This window comes from Microtus pennsylvanicus, chromosome 7 (genome assembly GCF_037038515.1).
Source record: "Microtus pennsylvanicus isolate mMicPen1 chromosome 7, mMicPen1.hap1, whole genome shotgun sequence".
Lineage (NCBI taxonomy): Eukaryota > Metazoa > Chordata > Mammalia > Rodentia > Cricetidae > Microtus > Microtus pennsylvanicus.
In genome coordinates, this window is record NC_134585.1 from 118,260,750 (window position 1) to 118,279,865 (window position 19,116).

The 19,116-nt window shown below is 43.6% G+C and overlaps 1 protein-coding gene across 3 annotated transcripts in view; it reads left to right on the forward strand.

Annotated features, from left to right (window-relative positions):
- Positions 1-18,190, forward strand: part of Vps45 (vacuolar protein sorting 45 homolog) — a 64,754-nt gene extending 46,564 nt beyond the window's left edge. For all 3 annotated transcript variants that reach the window (XR_012911200.1, XM_075978102.1, XM_075978103.1), the window contains one exon: positions 17,955-18,190. Coding sequence is in view for 2 of the 3 variants with exons in the window: in XM_075978102.1 (XP_075834217.1) it covers positions 17,955-18,042 (88 nt within the window). In the remaining variant the exon portion in view is untranslated. The remainder of the gene's footprint in view (positions 1-17,954) is intronic.
- The last annotated feature ends 926 nt before the right edge of the window (positions 18,191-19,116 follow it).

The window sequence follows — 19,116 nt, forward strand, 5'->3', positions numbered from 1 at the left end:
TCTGCAGATTCAGACCAAAAGGACTACAGGATGAGACCTTGTATCAAAAACGAAATAAAAATTTTTAAAAGAAGATAAATGAAAAAAATAAATGTAGAGACTAAACGTTTTAGGGTCTTGTGTTATAAGCACTCTACCACTGAACTGCACCCCACCCATAGAACGACACCCTGATTTCATAGAGCCATACCTCATTCCCATAGAGCTCCACCCCACTCCCATAGAGCTCCGCCCTGCCCCCATAGAGCTCCGCCCTGCCCCCATAGAGCTCCGCCCCGCTCCCATAGAGCTCCGCCCTGCCCCCATAGAGCTCCGCCCTGCCCCCATAGAGCTCCGCCCTGCTCCCATAGAGCTCCCACCCTGCTCCCATAGAGCTCCGCCCCACCCCCATAGAGCTCCGCCCCACTCCCACAGAGCTCCACCCTGCTCCCAAAGAGCTCCGCCCCACTCCCATAGGCCCAAACTGATCAGTTTGACTCAACATTCCTCCCAAATAGATTTACCTACAGACTTGTCCCTCTTCTTCCTCTAGTTTGCTTCTTTCATTCTGGCCTTCTCTTTGATACAGTTTTTTTTTTAACTAGGAAACACCCTTCTTCCTTTTGCCAGTCACCTTGATATGGCTAAAAATGTGTTACTTCAGCTCAATTTAGAATTCTGGGCTGAGGACTGGAGAGATGGTTCAGCAGTACTTGCTGTGTTTCCAGAAGACCCAGGTTCAGATCCCAGAACCTACAGCAGGTGACTCATAACTATTTATAACTCCAGCTCCAGGAGATCCAACAACCTCTTCTGACTTTTGAGGGCCAACAAACATACAAATAAAAATAAGAACTGTAAACAGGACACCAGAGATGGCTCAGTGGTTAAGAGCCCTGGTTACCCTTCCAAAGGACCTGGATTTAATTCCCAGCACCCACATGGAGTTCACAACTGTCTGTAACTCCAGTTCCAGTGGATGTGACATCTTCACACATACATATGCAGGAAAAACACCAATGCACTTTAAAAAATAAATTATTAAAAAAAGAAAAGAATTGTAGGCAGAGTTTCTGCCCTGCCTGGTCCCGCAACAGCCATTCAGTCCCAAATAAACACACAGAGGCTTATATTGATTATAAACTGGTTGGCCTGTTGCTCGGGCTTATTTCTAACTAGCTCGTACAACTGAAATTAACCCATAATTCTTATCCATGTTTAGCCACGTGGCTTGGTACCTTTTCTCAGTAAGGCATTTTCATCTTGCTTCTTCTGTGACTGGCTTGCAACTGCATCTCTGCCTTTCCTCTTCCCAGAATTCTCCTAGTCTGGTTGACCAGCCTATACTTCCTGCCTGGCTACTGGCCAATCAGTGTTTTATTAAAGCAATACAAGTGACAAATCTTTACAGTGTACAAGAGCATTATCCCACAGCAAAGAATGAATCTTTCTATAAAGAGAGGGCGAGTTCTTAATTTAAAAAGGATTCCAAGGATGATAGTTTTTGTCCAGCATTTAAAAGTCAGTGGGACTGTTTTCACTTCTTTCTTTCAACAAATAGTCTTTCAGGTTGGACGTGCTGGCACACTCCTTTTCTTCCCCAGTTTTTCAATACAGAGTTTCTGTGTGTAACAGCCCTAACTGTCCTGTAACTAGCCTTTGTAGACCAGGCTGGTCTTGAATTCAAAGAGATCCACCTGCCTCTGCCTCCCAAGTACTGGGATTAAAGGTGTGTGCCACCATCGCCCAGCTGTGGCACATTCCTTTAATCCTAGAGGCAGGTGGATTTCTGTGAGTTTGAGACCAGCCTGGTCTACAGAGCCAGTTTCAGGCCAGTTTTAGGACAACATAGAGAGAGACCGAGTCAAAAACAGAAAAAAATCTTTTCTCACTATGATTGTTAATTGTTTTTCATTTGAAGACAATCTTCTGCTTCTTTCCCTGTTCCCCACCACCACCACCAAGACAGGGTCTCTATGTGTACCTCTGGCTGTCCTGGAACTCACTCTGTAGACCAGGCTGGCTTCAAACTCAGAGATCCGCCTGGCTCTGCCTCCTGAGTTAGGGAATTAAAGGAGTGTGCCACAACCACCTTCTTCTGAGTCTTTTAAAAGATTATCCTTTTTTATCTTAGGTTTTCTAGTTTTAATATTCTGCATGTAAATATTCTTACATATGTTACTTTTTATAAACTTTATGTTTGGCATAATTTCTGGAAAAATTCTAGTCATATTTCTTCGAATGTTACCACTCTTTCACCCTCTGTGGTCTGTCCTTCTGGAACTCCCGCAAGGTATGTGTTGGACCCTCATGCCTCTTAGCCTCTGTTTTTCAGTGTCTCTTACCTCTGTTGCTTTCTTCTGTATGAATTTTTCAGATCAGTATTCCAGCACAGGCACTCTCTCTGTAGCTCTGTGGACTCTGTGTTCACTGTCTCCCTTGAATGTTAATTTAGAATAGTATGTTATACTTTAAGTTATGTTTGTTTCTTTTTCAAATTCGCCTTACTTTTGCTAATGTCTTCCTTCTCATGCTTTCAAGTCCTTAGTTTCGTTCAAGTCCTGTAATTTTTTAAATTAAAATTTATATGACTTCTCCTTCTTCCCTTCAGCCCCTCCCTCCCATGCACCCTACACCCTCTCAAATTAATGACCTCCTTTTTCTTCAATTGCTGTTGTTACATATGTGTGTGTATGAATGTATATATATATGTATACATCCATATATGGGTACAAGGATAAATTTTAGAATGCAGTTAGGAATTAAGTCCTTCTGTAATCTGAAGTGCATGGAAGAAAAGAGCCAGCTGATGTTCAAGCATCCCGGTTACCATTTGTGGACACAGAACTTTCAAGCCTCCATTCTAATTCCGTTTCTCACAGAAGCTTTCTTCCTGCCCATGCCCTTGTGTAGCATTTATACATAAATATTACATATTATAAAAACATACATACTAATGTGTAGCCGTGATCTTGTTTCAGAATGCTGGCATATCACCTGTCTGGCTCACACTCTCTCCATCTGATGTCTGATTACTTTTCAGTTTCCTCCTATTTATTTATTTATTGGAACAGAACCTCACCATTATCCCTGTCCCCCTGTTTCTGCTTCCCGAGTACTGGAACTAAAGGGAAGAGTAACCACCCCATCTCCTCTTGCTTTTTAAGCATTTAGATACGTGCTTAAGTATGCTTGTAATTTTCTCTTGCCTTTCTATGTGTTTTGTTGTAAGAGAATCTTTACTTTATATATTGTGCCTTAAGTGCAGGAATGGAAATGTCCACGAATTAACAGTTAGGTTCTGAGGAGTATATAAAATAGTTATGACATTATATTTCATTTTCAAATTTTTAGATGATATTGTTTTGAACGGTAGCCTTGCATCCAAAAATGATTAACAAGTTTGATACCTAGTTCTGTGGCTAATGAGGTAAACTTGAATAGTTTTTGACATAGAAGTGACTGTCACAATCATTTCGTTTAGGTTTTTCCTTTGCTGCTGATAAAAACAATGATGCATTTAATTACTGAGCACATCCTGTATGCTAGGGACAATACTGAGTATTTTGTGTATATCCATTAATCCTACATATCCCGTATGCTAGGGACAATACTGAGTATTTTATGTATATCCATTAATCCTACATATCTCGTATGCTAGGGACAATATTGAGTATTTTATGTATAGCCATTAATCCTACATATCCCGTATGAGAGGGACAATACTGAGTATTTTATGTATGTCCATTAATCCTGGCATATACCATCATCAGAGCAGTTCATTAACAAGAGAGAGAGACAAAGACCGAGAGATTGAGATTAGAAGTCAGAGCCCATGTGCAATTCTCTCATAAGTATCTCTCAAATGTCTCTGATCATGTATTGTTCCTAATACTTCAAAATCTAGGTAAAAAGGGTTTTGTTAGTGCTTGCTGGCAGCCATGTAGTGTTTTATCTTCTTGATTCAAATAAGTTCTCTAAGTATATTAAGATAATCTTTTGCCTTTAATATATTCTAATCTCAGTGTTCAACATACGACCTTTAAACACTTTAAATGTTCTTTCTGAGAGTTTTATTTCTACTGAGTCTGTATAGCTACATGACCTAAGAAAATGGCACCTTCCCTTTAACTTGAAATATCAGAAGTGTAAAGTTAAACATCTACATCTCATCTTAAAGATAAGTAAAATTACAAAGAATTATATATGCACATCCTAGTAAAATAGTCTTACCAAATGTAAATAAAAATGCATATTTTTAGATGTTTGACTATAGTACTTTGAATAAAATTTCACTTTACTGTACAAAAAAAGAAAAACTAATTTAAATTTTTCATAAGATAGTGTCAATTACTAAGCAAATGATCTTTTGTGTGTGTGAAATCAAGAAATAAGAGCCCCCAGTGGTGTCTTGTAGAGCAGGACTTAAAACTCATCAGAAAGTGATTGGCTCCTCCTGTAACATCAATGCCACTATTACACCAGTGGTCATGTTGGCGATTTTTGGCTGCTAGAAGAGGAAGGGTCAATTTTTAAAAGTGTGGCCCTGATAAGTCAACCCCACTCCAGTGGAAGGCTATCCAACCAAGAATATTTGGGCAGCACAATTTGGCCTTGATGTGAAGGTGTGGGAAGGGAAAAAGGGTGTATCTGAGACAAGTTAGGAGAGGGAGGATGAAGCCGGGCGATGGTGGCACACGCCTTTAATCCCAGCACTTGGGAGGCAGAGGCAGGCGGATCTCTGTGAGTTTGAGACCAGCCTGGTCTACAAGAGCTAGTTCCAGGACAGGCTCCAAAACCACAGAGAAACCCTGTCTCGAAAAACCAAAAAAAAAAAAAAAAAAAAAAAAGAGAGAGAGAGAGAGGGAGGATGAGTATGATTAAAATATAGTGCATGAAATTCTCAAAGAACTAGTAAGAGAAGAGAAAAATCCTCTAGGCCTGCCTGACTGCAGCTAACTTTGTTATTCCCTTGTCTGACTGATAACAGGCTCAACGTTTACGTAGAGCTTAGAAACAGAAGGGCAAAAATCTTGGACAGGATTGTTTACTGGCTCCTGACCAATGACACTTTTAGGAGGAGAGACTTGCTATGACAACTGCCAAACTAAGAAGGGAAATATTAGTGTTTATGATTTGTAATTATCCAATATTAGATCTTTATAGTTTGCTCTTATAGATATATAGCCTGCAACCAGTAAATAGTAAAATATATCATTAATAATAAAAAAGAAATTATCATTATTGGACTCTCAAAGGCTATTCTTACAAAGGGTTAAGTAATTGGAATTTTTATAAAGAATTCAGCTTTCAATGGAAAGGCTTGATCCTCATGATGAGCAATACCTAGGCACCACTAAATTCTTAAATAATCCACTGCTCCTTTTGTTGTTGTTTTCTTTCCAGTCAGGTCTCACTGTATTCTCAGATTGGTCCTAAACTCCTGGGTTCAAGCAATCCTCCTGCCTCAGCCTCAAGAATAGCTGAGTATATGGCCCACTGACTTTCCATCTCTTAAACCATTGACTCTGAGTGCTGGGGATGCCGCCTGGGGGCAGAGCCTATGCATAGCATTCAGGGGGCATAGGGAGGGGACACTCCCAGACTCTCCCTCAGAGAGATGCTAGTATTTTATGAGGGAAACAACATTATAGGTACAGACAGTACCGTTCGTACTTTAGTACTTTAGTGCAGACTTTAGTATGGGGAGAATCTGTAAATTGTTAGGGTTCAGTTCTGAGGGTTGTCGTTATCCGCGGTGAGCTGCATGGGTTACTTAAGAGAAGCCCACAGGACCAAATGACATGTGCAGCCGTGGTCCTAAGAGCTCTGCAGCACGGTATTGTTCTGGGAAACTATGGAGATTAGAAAGAAGTCTACTTTTAGATATGCCATAATGAGTGCCCTCCTGTTATCCTTAGAATGGTGGAAGAGATGGTATGGACTGCCTCCCAAGGATCTGAAATAGAGTGCCCCGGTAAACAGGAAGTCACATCCTGTGTCTTGTGAGCGCCGTATGTCGAGACAGACTGGGAAATAATTCTTGTGGAATTTCTATGGATACAGGTCACTCGGTTTCCCTTATCTTTGCCATCTTAAATAAAATCTAAGCTTACCACAGATTTATTCTGCAGATGAATCTTAGAAACGCCACTTACTACAGCATGCGTAAATCACCACGGTTTAGGATCTAGAGGGAGCTACCTAATGTACAGGGGTCAAGATTGATCTGCTTTTTAAAAAAATTACAGGCTCCATTACCCTTCTCATGGCAAATTTAATAACTGTCTTCTGTAAATTGAAATTAAATCTTAGTGTGAACAACACTGGCAAACCATAGAAATGTCAGGCATGGTGGCACACACCTGTGACCCCAGCCCCTCAGGAAGCAGAGGCAGAGAACTTGGAGTTTGAGCCCAGCCTGGGATCCTGTCTCAGGAAAAGAAGAATAGAAAACAAACCTTTCCTTCCTCCCTAGGGCATTTCCGGGATTAACATAATCTTTGGTGACTAGAATCTTTTTGTTTGTGTTCTGCTGCTTTGGAGCATGGGCAGTGCTGAGAATTAGACCAGCCCCTGCACATCCTTGAGAAATAGTGTGTCCCTGTGTGTATCTCTGGTCTTTGGGGTTTTGTTGCTAGTTTGGCTTGGTTTTTAACACAGGGCCTTGAGTAAGTTTCTTCATTTTAAGCCAGAAGGTAACTGGAAATATATGTGTCACCACGCCTCCCACCATTTTCATGAAACAACCTGGGGGTCACTCTGTACCTTGAGAATGACCCTCCTACCTATGCCTCCCCAGTACAGGATGTATGCCATCCTGCCTGGCGGTCTCCTTTAGGGCTTAAACAGAAGTTATGTTAGTTCAATGTAAAATTCATGTTGCCATTCAAATGTATCATTTAAGTGGCCTTTGTCTGGGTTTTTCTTTTTTTTTTTTTTAAGTTTTCCAGACAGGAGTCATTAGCTGCTGCTACCGTGGCAGCTCAGACACAAATAACCAAGAGGGAACCATATTAAAAATAATGATTTATGCTGGGTGGTGGCGGCACATCCTGGCACTAGGGAAGCAGAGGCAGGTGGATCTCTATGAGTTCAAGACCAGCCTGGTCTACAGAGCTAGTTCCAGGACAGCCAGGGCTTCACAGAGAAACCCTGTCTTGGAAAAATAATAATAATAATAATGGTTTATTACCGCAGCAAAATTATCAGGGACCCACTATGCTTTTTTTTTTAAACAAAAACATTTTGTTTGATTGTGTATTCATTTTTGTCTTCTTGAGACAGGGTCTCACTCTCTTCTCTAAGCTAACCTCAAACAGCAGTTCCCCTGCCTCACGCAGCCTCTCAACGGCTGGCGTCACAGATGCGCAGCAGCATGTCCGGCTAAGTGTCTTCCTTAAGCAGTTTCTCCTTTAGGAGTGCTGGGGTTACAGGTGTGCGCCACCACTGCGTGGCTTGTCTGCTATTATATTTAGAGTGAATTCCTGGCCATAATGCAGCAGGATTCTGATGAGCAGGCCCGCTGTAGTCACAGGACGTGTTTCTTTAAAGTCTTCTCTGATTAGGTGTAACTGTGATGACCTTTGGTTAGGTCTAAATACCAGAAGGTTAGGTCTAAAAACAGAAGGAGGCTATTTGCTTCTAACATAGTGAGGTGGTCTGAATGAGAATGGCCTCCAAAGGCTCATGTTTCAAATTTTGGTCCCTAGCTGGTGGGACAGTTTGGGAAGAGTTAGGAGGTGTGGCCTTGTTGGAGAAGGTGCGCTCCTGGAAGCAGGCTTTGAGGTTTCAGAAGACTCACTGTGAGTTAGAGAACATGATAGAACATGACAGTTGGGGTGTTTGTTTTTATGTGTGTGTGTCTGATGAGTATATGCCACTTGTGGAGGGGCCCATGACAACCAGAAGAGGGCAATCCATCCTCTGGGGATGGATTACAGACAGTCATGAGCCATACAATGTGGGTGCTAGGGACTGAACTCGGGACCTCTGGGAAAGCAGCAAGTGCGTTTTACCACTGAGCCTCTCTCTCCAGCCTGGGTGGTCATTTTTGATATCACACAGTTGGCTCCGTGCAGGGCGCACTGATTTTCAGCATATTTATAAATGTGTGCAGGTGTCAGCACCACCCCTAAAGACTCTCCCACTCTAGCCCACAGCCGTTTTCTGTCCACATAGATGTCTCTTCTCTACATAGTTTGAGTGAAATTATGCTTTCTTTTGGGTGGCTTCTCTCGCTAGCATAATCTCCTGGGGCTCACCCATGTTGTGATAGCATACTTCATTCCTTTGTGACTGACTCCTTCACTGTATGCACGCATCACATTATCTTGATATCTGAGTAGTTTTCCTCTTTCGGCTCTTACCTAGAACATTATTGTTCTGTGTGAGCTTTGTGCATTGTAGGCTAAAGTCATCACATTGGACTTAGAGTGTCATCTGAGCTACCAGAGCTAGTGTGGCGGGGGGGAGGGGAGGCTAAAGACATTGATTAGTAGTTCAGAATGCTGTGCTCTTGCAGAAGACCCAGGTTCGGTTCCCAACACCCACACTAGACCACAGACAGCTATCTGTAACTCCCTCGTCTGGCCTCCACAGGCACTTGCAGGAATTGGTACACATAATCTCACTCAGGTGCACACATACACATAAAATAAAAAGTAAATAAATCTTTTAGAGAACTTTTTGGAAGCTAATATTAACTAAAGGGTTATCCCCAAATGAACATTTGTTTATTATGAAAATGCAGGATCGTAGGCCCAGTCAACTGTAATCAGTATTTACTTACCTGCAATAAATTGAGTCTTTGTCATCTTCTATTTTTGGAGAGCATGATTCTTGCAGACAAATGAGAGTCGTGGTTTGGGCTTTAACCTTACCCCATCCATCACAAGCAGTCAGCAGTAAAGAGTTCTAGTCCTCACTGGAAGCAGCTGGGTCATCTGTGTGCGCCGAGAGGCTGAGACCCAGTCCGAATGGACACAGTTCTTCAATGGAATAGAATTGCTGTTTCCATGGGATTTAGGATAGAAGTGGAGGGGAAGGGGATGAATGTGTTACCGGTTGGCCTGAGAAGGCACCTCCTGACCTTCAGTCTCTAGAACTGTTCGTTCGTTCCTTCTTAAGACGTCTGACAAGAATGCATCCTACTAGCTGACCCCAGACCAGCCCCCCTTTTCCTGCCAGGTCCCTCCCAAGTCAGAGCTAACCATGACACATGGCGGGTTCTCTGTTTCACTTAAATTTACATTGGATTCAGTTAAGCCCTCAGTGGCTATAAATCTACAAAGCAACTAAAGGTTTCATTTTCCAGTTCCCTTCCTCTAACTAGCAAAGGCATGGGGTATAAGCAGCAGGTAAGTAGGCAGTCCCCTTCCACCTAGTGATTCACCCGTACTCACTGCAGACAGGAAGTAAATGCGTAGAAAAGTGAAACCCAGTCCAAGTCCACTGTGGCTCTCTCCTCCCTTGACTTGGAGAACACTTCCTGGGGACTGGCCAGAGTCACCTACAGGGGTCATTCTTCTCTTTCCAGCATGGGGGTCCCTAACTGAACTCTGGTAATCCCGTTACCCACCGAGCCATCTCACAAGCCCACGTGCCCACATGAAGGTTTTTGGGTTTCGTTTTTGTGTTTGACATATTTAGGATAGAATCATGTAGACCGTTCCATACCAGGTTTACTTTGGGCAATGAAGGAGATTTTTGCAGCAGTAAATGGCTGCATAGTCCAGGCTGGCCTTCAACTCATAGCTGTCTTTTGCTTCAGTTTCCCAGAGTGCTGGACTACAGGTGTGAGCCACCACATCCAGACCCTATTTGTTTTTACTTTCGCTATATTGAAAACATTTTCAGTTGTTCACAACATTCTTTACAATAATTTTAATTTCATTAAGATATGACTTTAATCATTGTAATCGGCCATTTAGATTGTTTACATTTTAAAATACATAATGCTACAATAAATATCATGTATATTATTAATAAATCCATGCCCCTGAGCTTGATTATTTTTAAGTTTATCCCAATTCATTTGTACAGCTTGAATAGAAATGTAAATTTGCTTGACATTTCTGGAAAGCAACTTAGTTAACATTTTGTACTAAAACGTCTGGCACGAGCTCGATGGCTCCTGCTGAGTTCTGTTGGGTTTGTAAGAAGCCCCTGCCCAGGGCATGGGACTGTCCTTCTCGACTGATGAGTGATGTGGGATTCCCCTCTGTATGCTGTGAATATCACTGGTTCATAAAGGAACTGCTTTGGGCCTGTAGCAGAGCTATAGGGGAACAGAGCTAGGCAGGAAAAGCTAAGCTGAATGCTTAAGAAGGGCAGAGTCAGGGGAAGCCATGGATGGAGCTGCCGCTGGAGACAGATGCTGGAACTTTAGCTGGTAAGCCACAGCCTTGTGGCGATACACAAGTTAACAAAAATGGGTTAACTTAATATTTAAGAGTTAGTCAATAAGAAGCTAGAGCTAATGGGCCAAGCAGTAATTTAATTAATACGGTTTCTGTGTGATGATTTCGGATCTGGGCGGCTGGGACAAACAAGCCGCCGACCGTCCTTCAACAGATGCAGTAATTATCCCACTGCACTCCTAAGTCAGGCTCAGCAAATGATACCCTGAAAACCTGGGTTTTATTAGCTGTGAATTCTATCTCAATTTTAAAATCTGACTATAAAAGACATTTTGGATTTCAAAGAAAAATGCAACAAAATAAATCATCTTATTAATAATTTTAAATTGATTATGTGCTGTAATGATAATTTGGGGTATATGAGTTAAATAACTATTCACTGAAATTTCCCTTTATCTTAGTGATTTTTAACGACTACCAGAGCATTTTAAATTACCTATGCATCTCACATTTGTGACTTTTAAACACTTGCAATTTTGGTTTTGTTCCTTGTTTGTTTTTTAAGACAGGACCTCTCCGCATAGCCTTAGATGTTTTGGAACTCGCTCTGTAGACCAGGCTGGCCTCAAACTCAGAGATCTGCCCACCTCTGCCTCCCAAGTGCTGGGATTAAAGGTGCGCCACCATGTTCGGGCCCAATTCAACTCTGTTTAATTTTCATAACAGCCCAATGAGATCTCACTTCTCGGGTGAGGAAACTGAGATAGTAAAGAGGTCACAGAGCTAGTTTCTCCCCACTCACCTGGACACTCAACTGAAGTAAGACCGGCTGTGCTTTCTCAGATCCTTTGCTTTTAAACGTCACTTGTAAGCAAAGCATGAAGCCTTCTGCCAGTGAGAAAATAATATAAAAGCGAGGAACCAGAATCATTTCATTTTACGGTGTTTGTCATCACAAATAAAATTTAAATAAAAATGATTAATTGGATTGACTAGTGGCAGCTGATGAGAGTTTGGAAGGAGGAGGGGCTGACGCTTGCTGTCAGCGAGTGCGTTAGAGATCCTTCCTTAGCACGGAACACTAGAAACTCGGCCCTTCTCCTGTGACCACAGTTGGTTCAGTCCCTGAATTATTTACAGAAAAATTAGGATACTATGACAGAATTTGCATTTCAAAGAGAAAGGAGTCCAGACCACACCGTTCTTCAACTCGGTCATCTCGGGTTCCCCTGAAAGTGTGGAGCCACAGCGCCTTTATAGGGATTTCCTCTGTGGGTTTGTTCCGCCTCTGACCAGCTTCTCCCTAGACTGCTTGTGTGTGATTATCTCTTCAAGGCGCTGGAGAGGAAGCCGTGCTCTGTGCCCGTGAGGGAGCCTAACCGAAAAGTAGAAAAGTTGAATTTAACCAGAACATAAACCTAAGTATGTCTCCTGATCCTAATTTATGTATACACTAACTAAAGACAACTTTTCATCATAAAAACAATATACAATTTTTATATAAAAATAATAGAGCTAGGGGCTAGAGAGATGCTCAGCAGTTAAGAGCACATATTCTTTTTTTTTTTAAAAAAATATTTATTTATTATGTATACAATATTCTGTCTGTGCGTATCCCTGCAGGCCAGAAGAGGGCACCAGACCCCATTACAGATGGTTGTGAGCCACCATGTGGTTGCCGGGAATTGAACTCAGGACCTTTGGAAAAGCAGGCAATGCTCTTAACCACTGAGCCATCTCTCCAGCCCCCAAGAGCACATATTCTTATAGGTTCCATTCCCAGCACCTACCTGACAGTTCACATCCGTAAGTCCAATTCCAGAGGACCCTCTTCTGGCTTCTGCAGGCACTGTACATACACATAAATAAATAAATCTTTAAAAATATTAAGAATATTAGTTATAAGCACAATTAAACCAAAATGAGGTACTAAAATATCAAACTGCCACCGTAAGAATTGCTGCCACTGACCTCGTGCGTAGTCTGTAGTCTTCGCCGGTGAACGTGGAGAAACCTTTCCCTGGCCTTTCATTTTCTGATTCTGGCTCTCCCTCTGCGGCCCACACTGGCCTCGAACTCTCAGTCCTCCTGCCTCTGTCTCGTGAATGCTAAGATTAAAGGTGTGTGGTACCACAAAGGCTATTTTTAAATAAAAGACAATGTGTTTTCAAAAAATACCTTTGTCAGTTTTATTGATGGAATCATATTGTTGTTTGATTAGCCAATCATCAGTTTTTTCTACATTAATAAATATTTTTAAATTTATTTTTGTTTTATGTGCATTGGTATTTTGTAGATCTGGGTGAGGATGCTTGATTCCATGGAAATAGAGTTACAGACAGTTGTGAGCTGCCATGTGGTTGCTGGGAATTGAACCCAGGTCCTCTGGAAGAGCAGCCAGTGCTCTTAATCTGTGAGCCATCTCTATAGCTAGCTCCCAATAATAAATATTTTTATGCACTAATTCAGGAGCTATCTTGAGATATATTATTTAACAATTGTTTTTGAGACAGGTTCTCATGTAGCTCAGCCTGACATCCGAAGTGCTATGTATCCAAGGATGGCCTTAACCTCTGGTCCTCCCGGGTGCTCAGGTTACAGGTGTGCACTACCATACCCACTGGCTGATATTCTCTGTCATTTCTCACTCAGAAACTGTCACAAACGTTTCCTGTGCGTCCTTCTGCACTGTCCATGTGGTTAGTAGCTGAGCAGGAACCGGTGCTAGAAGGCTTCCTTCACTCATCTGACCGTCCTAATCCCAGCAGTAAGGTCACTGTGATCCCAGCTTCCAGATGAAAACCAGCAAGATGCTGGCTGACTTGCGTGGATCACGTCTGGAGCGCAGAGCTGGGATGTGTCCGAGCTCCCCTTTGTGCTCGCATGCAAGGGTGGAAAGGTTTCAGAATGCGCTTTCCCGCCAGGGGAGGGTGTTGTTGTTAATTGGTTTTTCAAGACGTGTAGCACAGGCTGGCCTTGAACTCCTGATCTTCCTGCCTCCACATCTTGGGTGTTCGCAGTGGTAAGAAAGCATGTCTATGTGTCTGTCTTCTTATTGCTGACTTCCTCTTGGACCTGCATCACTGAGAGCACAAGCAGTTCTTTCCCCTGGAGTCCGTTTCCCTTGCAGGTGCCGAGGGCCTTTCTCCTTCCTTCCTCTGCACGTGGAGCTCCAGTGAATCACACACACAGTGCTGGGTTCCTGCAGTCTCGGTTTCTTCTCAGTGAGAGGAGTAATAGGACCAAGAGCTTTGTTGTTGTTGTTCTTCTTCTTCCTCCTCCTCCTCCCTCTTTCTTTCTTTCTTTCTTTCTTTCTTTCTTTCTTTCTTTCTTTCTTTCTTTTTTTGATTTTTGAGACAGGATTTCTCTGTAGCTTTGGAGCCTGGCCTGGAACTAGCTCTTGTAGACCAGGCTAGCCTTGTTCTTTTTCTTTCTTTCTTTTTTTTTTTTCCTTAGTTGAATTTCAGTAAAAATAGGAATTAGGAAGGAGTAGTTTTGTTTTTAACAGACAGTTGCAGCATTCATGGAGAGGTAAAAGAAGCCTCAGTAGGATTGGTAGTTATCAAGACAATGTTATCTAGTTAATTCAGTATTTCCCACAGTCCATTCTACAGAAGTGTGTTTGGGGAGGTACTGATAGATCCATTTTAAAGAATGTACATGAGACAGAGCCACACAGACCTGCACACTCTCCTGGAGAGTCACAGTTCACATCAGAGTGTACAGAGACAGCCGCACAGGCCCACACACTCTCCTGGAGAGTCACAGTTCACATCGGAGTGTACAGAGACAGCCGCACAGGCCCGCACACTCTTCTGGAGAGTCACAGTTCACATCGGAGTGTACAGAGACAGCCGCACAGGCCCGCACACTCTCCTGGAGAGTCACAGTTCACATCGGAGTGTACAGAGACAGCCGCACAAGTCCGCACACTCTCCTGGAGAGTCACAGTTCACATCGGAGTGTACAGAGACAGCCGCACAGGCCTGCATACTCTCCTGGAGAGTCACAGCTCACATTAACATGTTAAAGATCTGAGAAATTGTACAGTCAAAAAACCCCTCCTAAAATTTTGTGCTTATCACTTGATATTTATAAAAGATATAGCATTTATGTTAGAAAGCACGCCACAGTGAACACACGAACCGCTGGCCTTGCTCCAGGACTAGGACATTGCCCAGCACCATGCGCCTTGCTCCAGGACTAGGACATTGCCCAGCACCATGCGCCTTGCTCCAGGACTAGAACATTGCCCAGCACCATGCGCTCCTCTCCGGCTGCAGCCCTTATCTTCCCTCGCTCTGATGCAGGGTTGTGCATCTTTGTCCGTCAGGAATGGATGGAGTTCTAATAATAATGTTTAGTTTTTCTTGGTTTTAATCACAATAAAAGTAGTATTACACTTTTCTTTTGTAGGTGTTGCCTCCAAGATTTATCTCTATCATTGCTGTGACTTTGTTCATGCATTCTTCAGTGCTGTGTGACATTTCCTTTCGTGGACAAGCCAGTTTTCTTCTGGATCACCTGTCTATTGAAACCTGAGAGGCTTTTTGTTGTTTTTACCTATTTTGCTATTGTTGTTGCTGCTTTCAAGGAGTAGAAGAAACAAGAGTCAGGAGTGTTGGCATACTCCGATTACATGGTTTGAGGGCACAGGAGAAGAGACTTGGAGTGCTGTGAGCTGGCAGAGGAGGAGAGAACAGGAGAGTGAGCAGGATGTGCCTGCAACAACCTCAGGCTTCAGCAAGGGAATTAAACAAGCCTATATTTCTCAAATTAGAATATGATTAGTCCTGGGGACATGCAAGGACACAAATAAATGTGACATGTCTTATGTAGCATCAATTTTCATGTAATTTGGGAGATAGACAAAGGAGAATTAAATTAATAAAATAAATGAACTTGTGGCTGGAAAGTCCAAAAGTTTTCAGGAAAACAGAAACCCCAAGTGCTGGGTTCTGTGTGTGTACCACACTTGGATTAACGCTGTTTCTTCTTACATGGTCCATAAAGACACAAAAACTACATTTCCCATTTACTGCACTACTAGTGTGTATATGGAAGGGTTATGCATAGCATGACATGTGTGGGCATTAGAAGACAGCTTGGCATCAAGCACTTTTACCCACAAAGCCATCTCCCCAGCCATTCCAGTGCATGGATACATTATGCAGTGTTAGTCCCGTGGGCCAGCCTTTCAGCTCTTGCTCCGCTCTCTCGTTATGTCTGCCTCTGGACCATAGTGACTATGAGAAAGATGCTGACTTAGATTTGTACATGCATGTACATATGTGTGCAGTATTGTCAGAGCATTGTTTAAGAACAGTTATTCATAGGAATTACCTGGTGATTAGCAGAACATTAACACTCTGAGTATTGGTTGCTGCTCTGTTGCCAGAGACTAAAAAGATGATACAAACATTTTAAGAGGATTTATTTTTGTTTCATGAGTGTTTGCTTATATGTATGCAAAGGCCGGATGAGGGTGTCAGATCCCTGGAATTGGAGTGACAGATGTGAGGCGCTGTGTGGGTGCTGGGAACCAAACCCCGGTCTTCTAGGAGAGCAGCCTTGCTCTTCACCACTGGGGCTTCTCTCTAGCCCAGTGCCTGCCTTTCTGCGCATGACCAAGTCTCTAAGGCTTGCTTCCCAGACTCCTCTTTCCATCTGTGCTGTTTATGCCACACGCTGCCCAGGGGTGCTTGTGTATCTGGCTCTGAGAGCCCCTTACAACAGGACTCGTGAGCTGTGGCCCTGTGCACATATAGCTCCATGTAGCTCACAGTCATACTCAGGAAACGCTTATTAAATTGAATTTAACTGAATTGGATTGGATTCTAGCTCCACAAGAAGGTTTTTTAGTTTGTTTTTAGGTGAGATTGATTTAAAAAAAAAATTCTAGACAAGAAAAGGCATTCTTTTTGTTTCATTGTTTTTAAACAGTCTAAATTTAGGATACAGCCACCAATATGTTCATTGCCCATAATTTTTAAGCATTCTCAGCAATGACTCATCAAAGTCCCTAAATAGCTATCTGAAAAGTCACAATAGCCCTGGGAAACAAAATTAGGTTTGGCAAATACTGTGTCTTCTCTTTGCAGTCAGGAATGTGCAGGCCACCGATCTGCATGGGAGGAACCCGCTGCATAATTTTAGCAAGTTCTTTCCCTTCCTACTAGAGTCGAGAACAAGCAAAGATCACTTGACAAGGTCCTATAGGGCACCCAGCACAATTTCTGTTTTACTGGAGACCGTTACCTTTCCAGATGGCAGTGCCACCTCAGTGTCCTCTGGTACCAATTTCCAGTCCAGTGGCCGAAAGGCGAGGCCAGACAGAGGCACCTGTGTTTCAGCAGAAGATAAATGAGCTTTTTTGTCTCTAATGGAGTCGAGAATGTAAATCTTCCAAGCCCCAGAATCTCCCAGGTCTGAACTACAGGCAGTTCTGAGGCACCCTCCAGTCATCTCTGCTGTAGAACTGTGTCTTGTCTTGAGCATGCGTACGAGCGCCATTAAATAGCGCTCATGTTAGAGAGAAGCACCGCTCACCACTGACGAATGCATTAATTAATTCGTTTATTCAGCTTATGTTGTGGGCGGCTCCACTAAGCCCACAGGAGCTGAGTAAACTCCAGCCTGAGCAGACCCTGTGTGAGGTGAACGGTGAGGACCAGACCTCAGGTTGTTCACCAGCCTCTGCGTGCGTTCATGACACACTTCACACACAGATAGTTTATAGGAAGATGTTGAAGAGGAAAGAGTATCCAGCTGATAAAGTCTGTGTTTTAGGGAGATAGAGATAATAGGTCCGAAGGCAGTGGTTCTCAGCCTGTGGACCGCAACCCCCACAGGGTTCACATAGCAAATGTTTCCATTACAACTCATAACAGTAGCAAAATTACAGTTATGAAATAGTAACATAATAATTTTACGGTTGGGGGTCAGCACTACACGAGGAACTGTATTAAAGGGTCATCACATTGGGCAGGTTGAGAACCATTGTCCTAAGGTTTAAAAGATCTCAGAGCCTGTAATTTCTTTTTAAAGCGCAGTGGGTGGGACCCCAGCTGACAAACTCGATGACCTGAGTTGAGCCCTACCAGCTGTCCTCCGACTTCTCCACAGACGCTGTGGCACGTGTGAGGCATGTGTGACTAACTCATCACCCAGGAGGCTGAGAGAAAACGCTTACGTGAAGCCAGCCTAGGTTACATACTGAGTTCCAGGTCAGCTAGAGCCATGTCAAAATATCCTGTCCAAAAAAAAAAAACAAGGAAAATTTTAGCCAGACAAGGTGGTGGCGCACGCCTTTCATCCCAGCACTCAAGGCAGAGGCAGGCGGATCTCCTTGAGTTCGAGGCCAGCCTGGTCTACAGATTGAATTCCAGGACAGCCAGGGCTGTTATACAGAGAAACCAGAAACAAAAGGAAAAAGAAGACACAGTCGTGTGCATGGGTGTTGTCAGTCCGGGCCTGGATGCTTTATCCAGCATTCTTCTACCCCGCACACAGCATCAAACCATGTTTTCTTATCCACTTCAGTGCCGGGAAATGATGCTCTATTTTGGTGAGGCCTTTGCTTTTCTGCTAAATAACCTGGAATCTCTGTGTCAGTTTCCTAGAGGAAGTCCTGGCTTCTGGGCTGCACAGCCGAAGCAGGGAGAGCACACAGGCCACCTCAAGGTCAGCAAGCAGAAGGTGAGATGGCGATGGGGACCCCTGGCCTCAGCCCTTCCCTGCCTCCCGGGGGCCTCCGGAGGGCACTGCTGACAGACACCAGGACTGGCGCGACGAGCCCATCCAACCCCCTCGTGTTCTGTATCTAATAAATGTGTCCTTTGTGTATTTGACAGCGGTTGCTTTAGAGTTTGATGGGCTTGGTCAAGATTGTTCTTGAGAAATGGATTGTCAGAGATATGAGGGATTCAGAAAGCCGTGTGCGATACACGGTACCGTCCCTTATGTCCTGAGCAAGAGAAGTTCCGTGTGACGTGAGTCAGCCATGTGAAGGACCATGGGATTAGAACTATGGGCAACTGGCAAAGCCTTTCCCTCAGATCACATTCAGAGAGGCAAGTCCTTCCTCCACCCAAGTGGGAGTGTTCTAAAAGACTAGCAAGGACAGCTTCCTCCTCCCGCTGAGACTGCCCCCCTACAGACACCACCACCTGAGACTAGCTAGCCTCTGGGGGAGGAGAACCTAAGTGCCCTGAGGTTCCAGGTTGCTGAGGCAGAGTGCATACAACCCACCCAGCTTTTCTGGACTTGTGTTTGTGTCTGTTCTTTCTTCACGCCCTTACTGGCCCAGGAAGGGGTGCAGGACACAGCCCCTCGTCTCCTGTTCACCTCAGTCTGGCACGCTCATTTCTTTGGAGAGCCATTTGCTGTGGCATTGGGAACCCGTGTAGGGTTGCAGTAGGAATTCAGTCTGCAGAGATATGAGTGATTTTGTTTGATTTGAGGCTCATTCATGGGAATTCACAAGGTGAGACTTGAGATGGTGTTATACCATACAACGAAGGCCCAGCCGGTCCCCGGGCATGGCTAGCTATGCCAGAGCAGATGAAAACTCAGGTCTCAGTTTTTCCTCTCCTGAAAGTAGTAAAAAGTGATATCAATAATGGTAGGAAATTAAGGTCCTCACATAACTGAAGCAAAAACACCACAGCACAGTCCCTGGTTCTCTGTAGAATAGGTCAATCAATCTCCTGGAGCTGGAGTTACAGCCTGCCCAGTGTGCGTGATGGGAACCAAACTCAGGTCCTCTGCAAGAGCA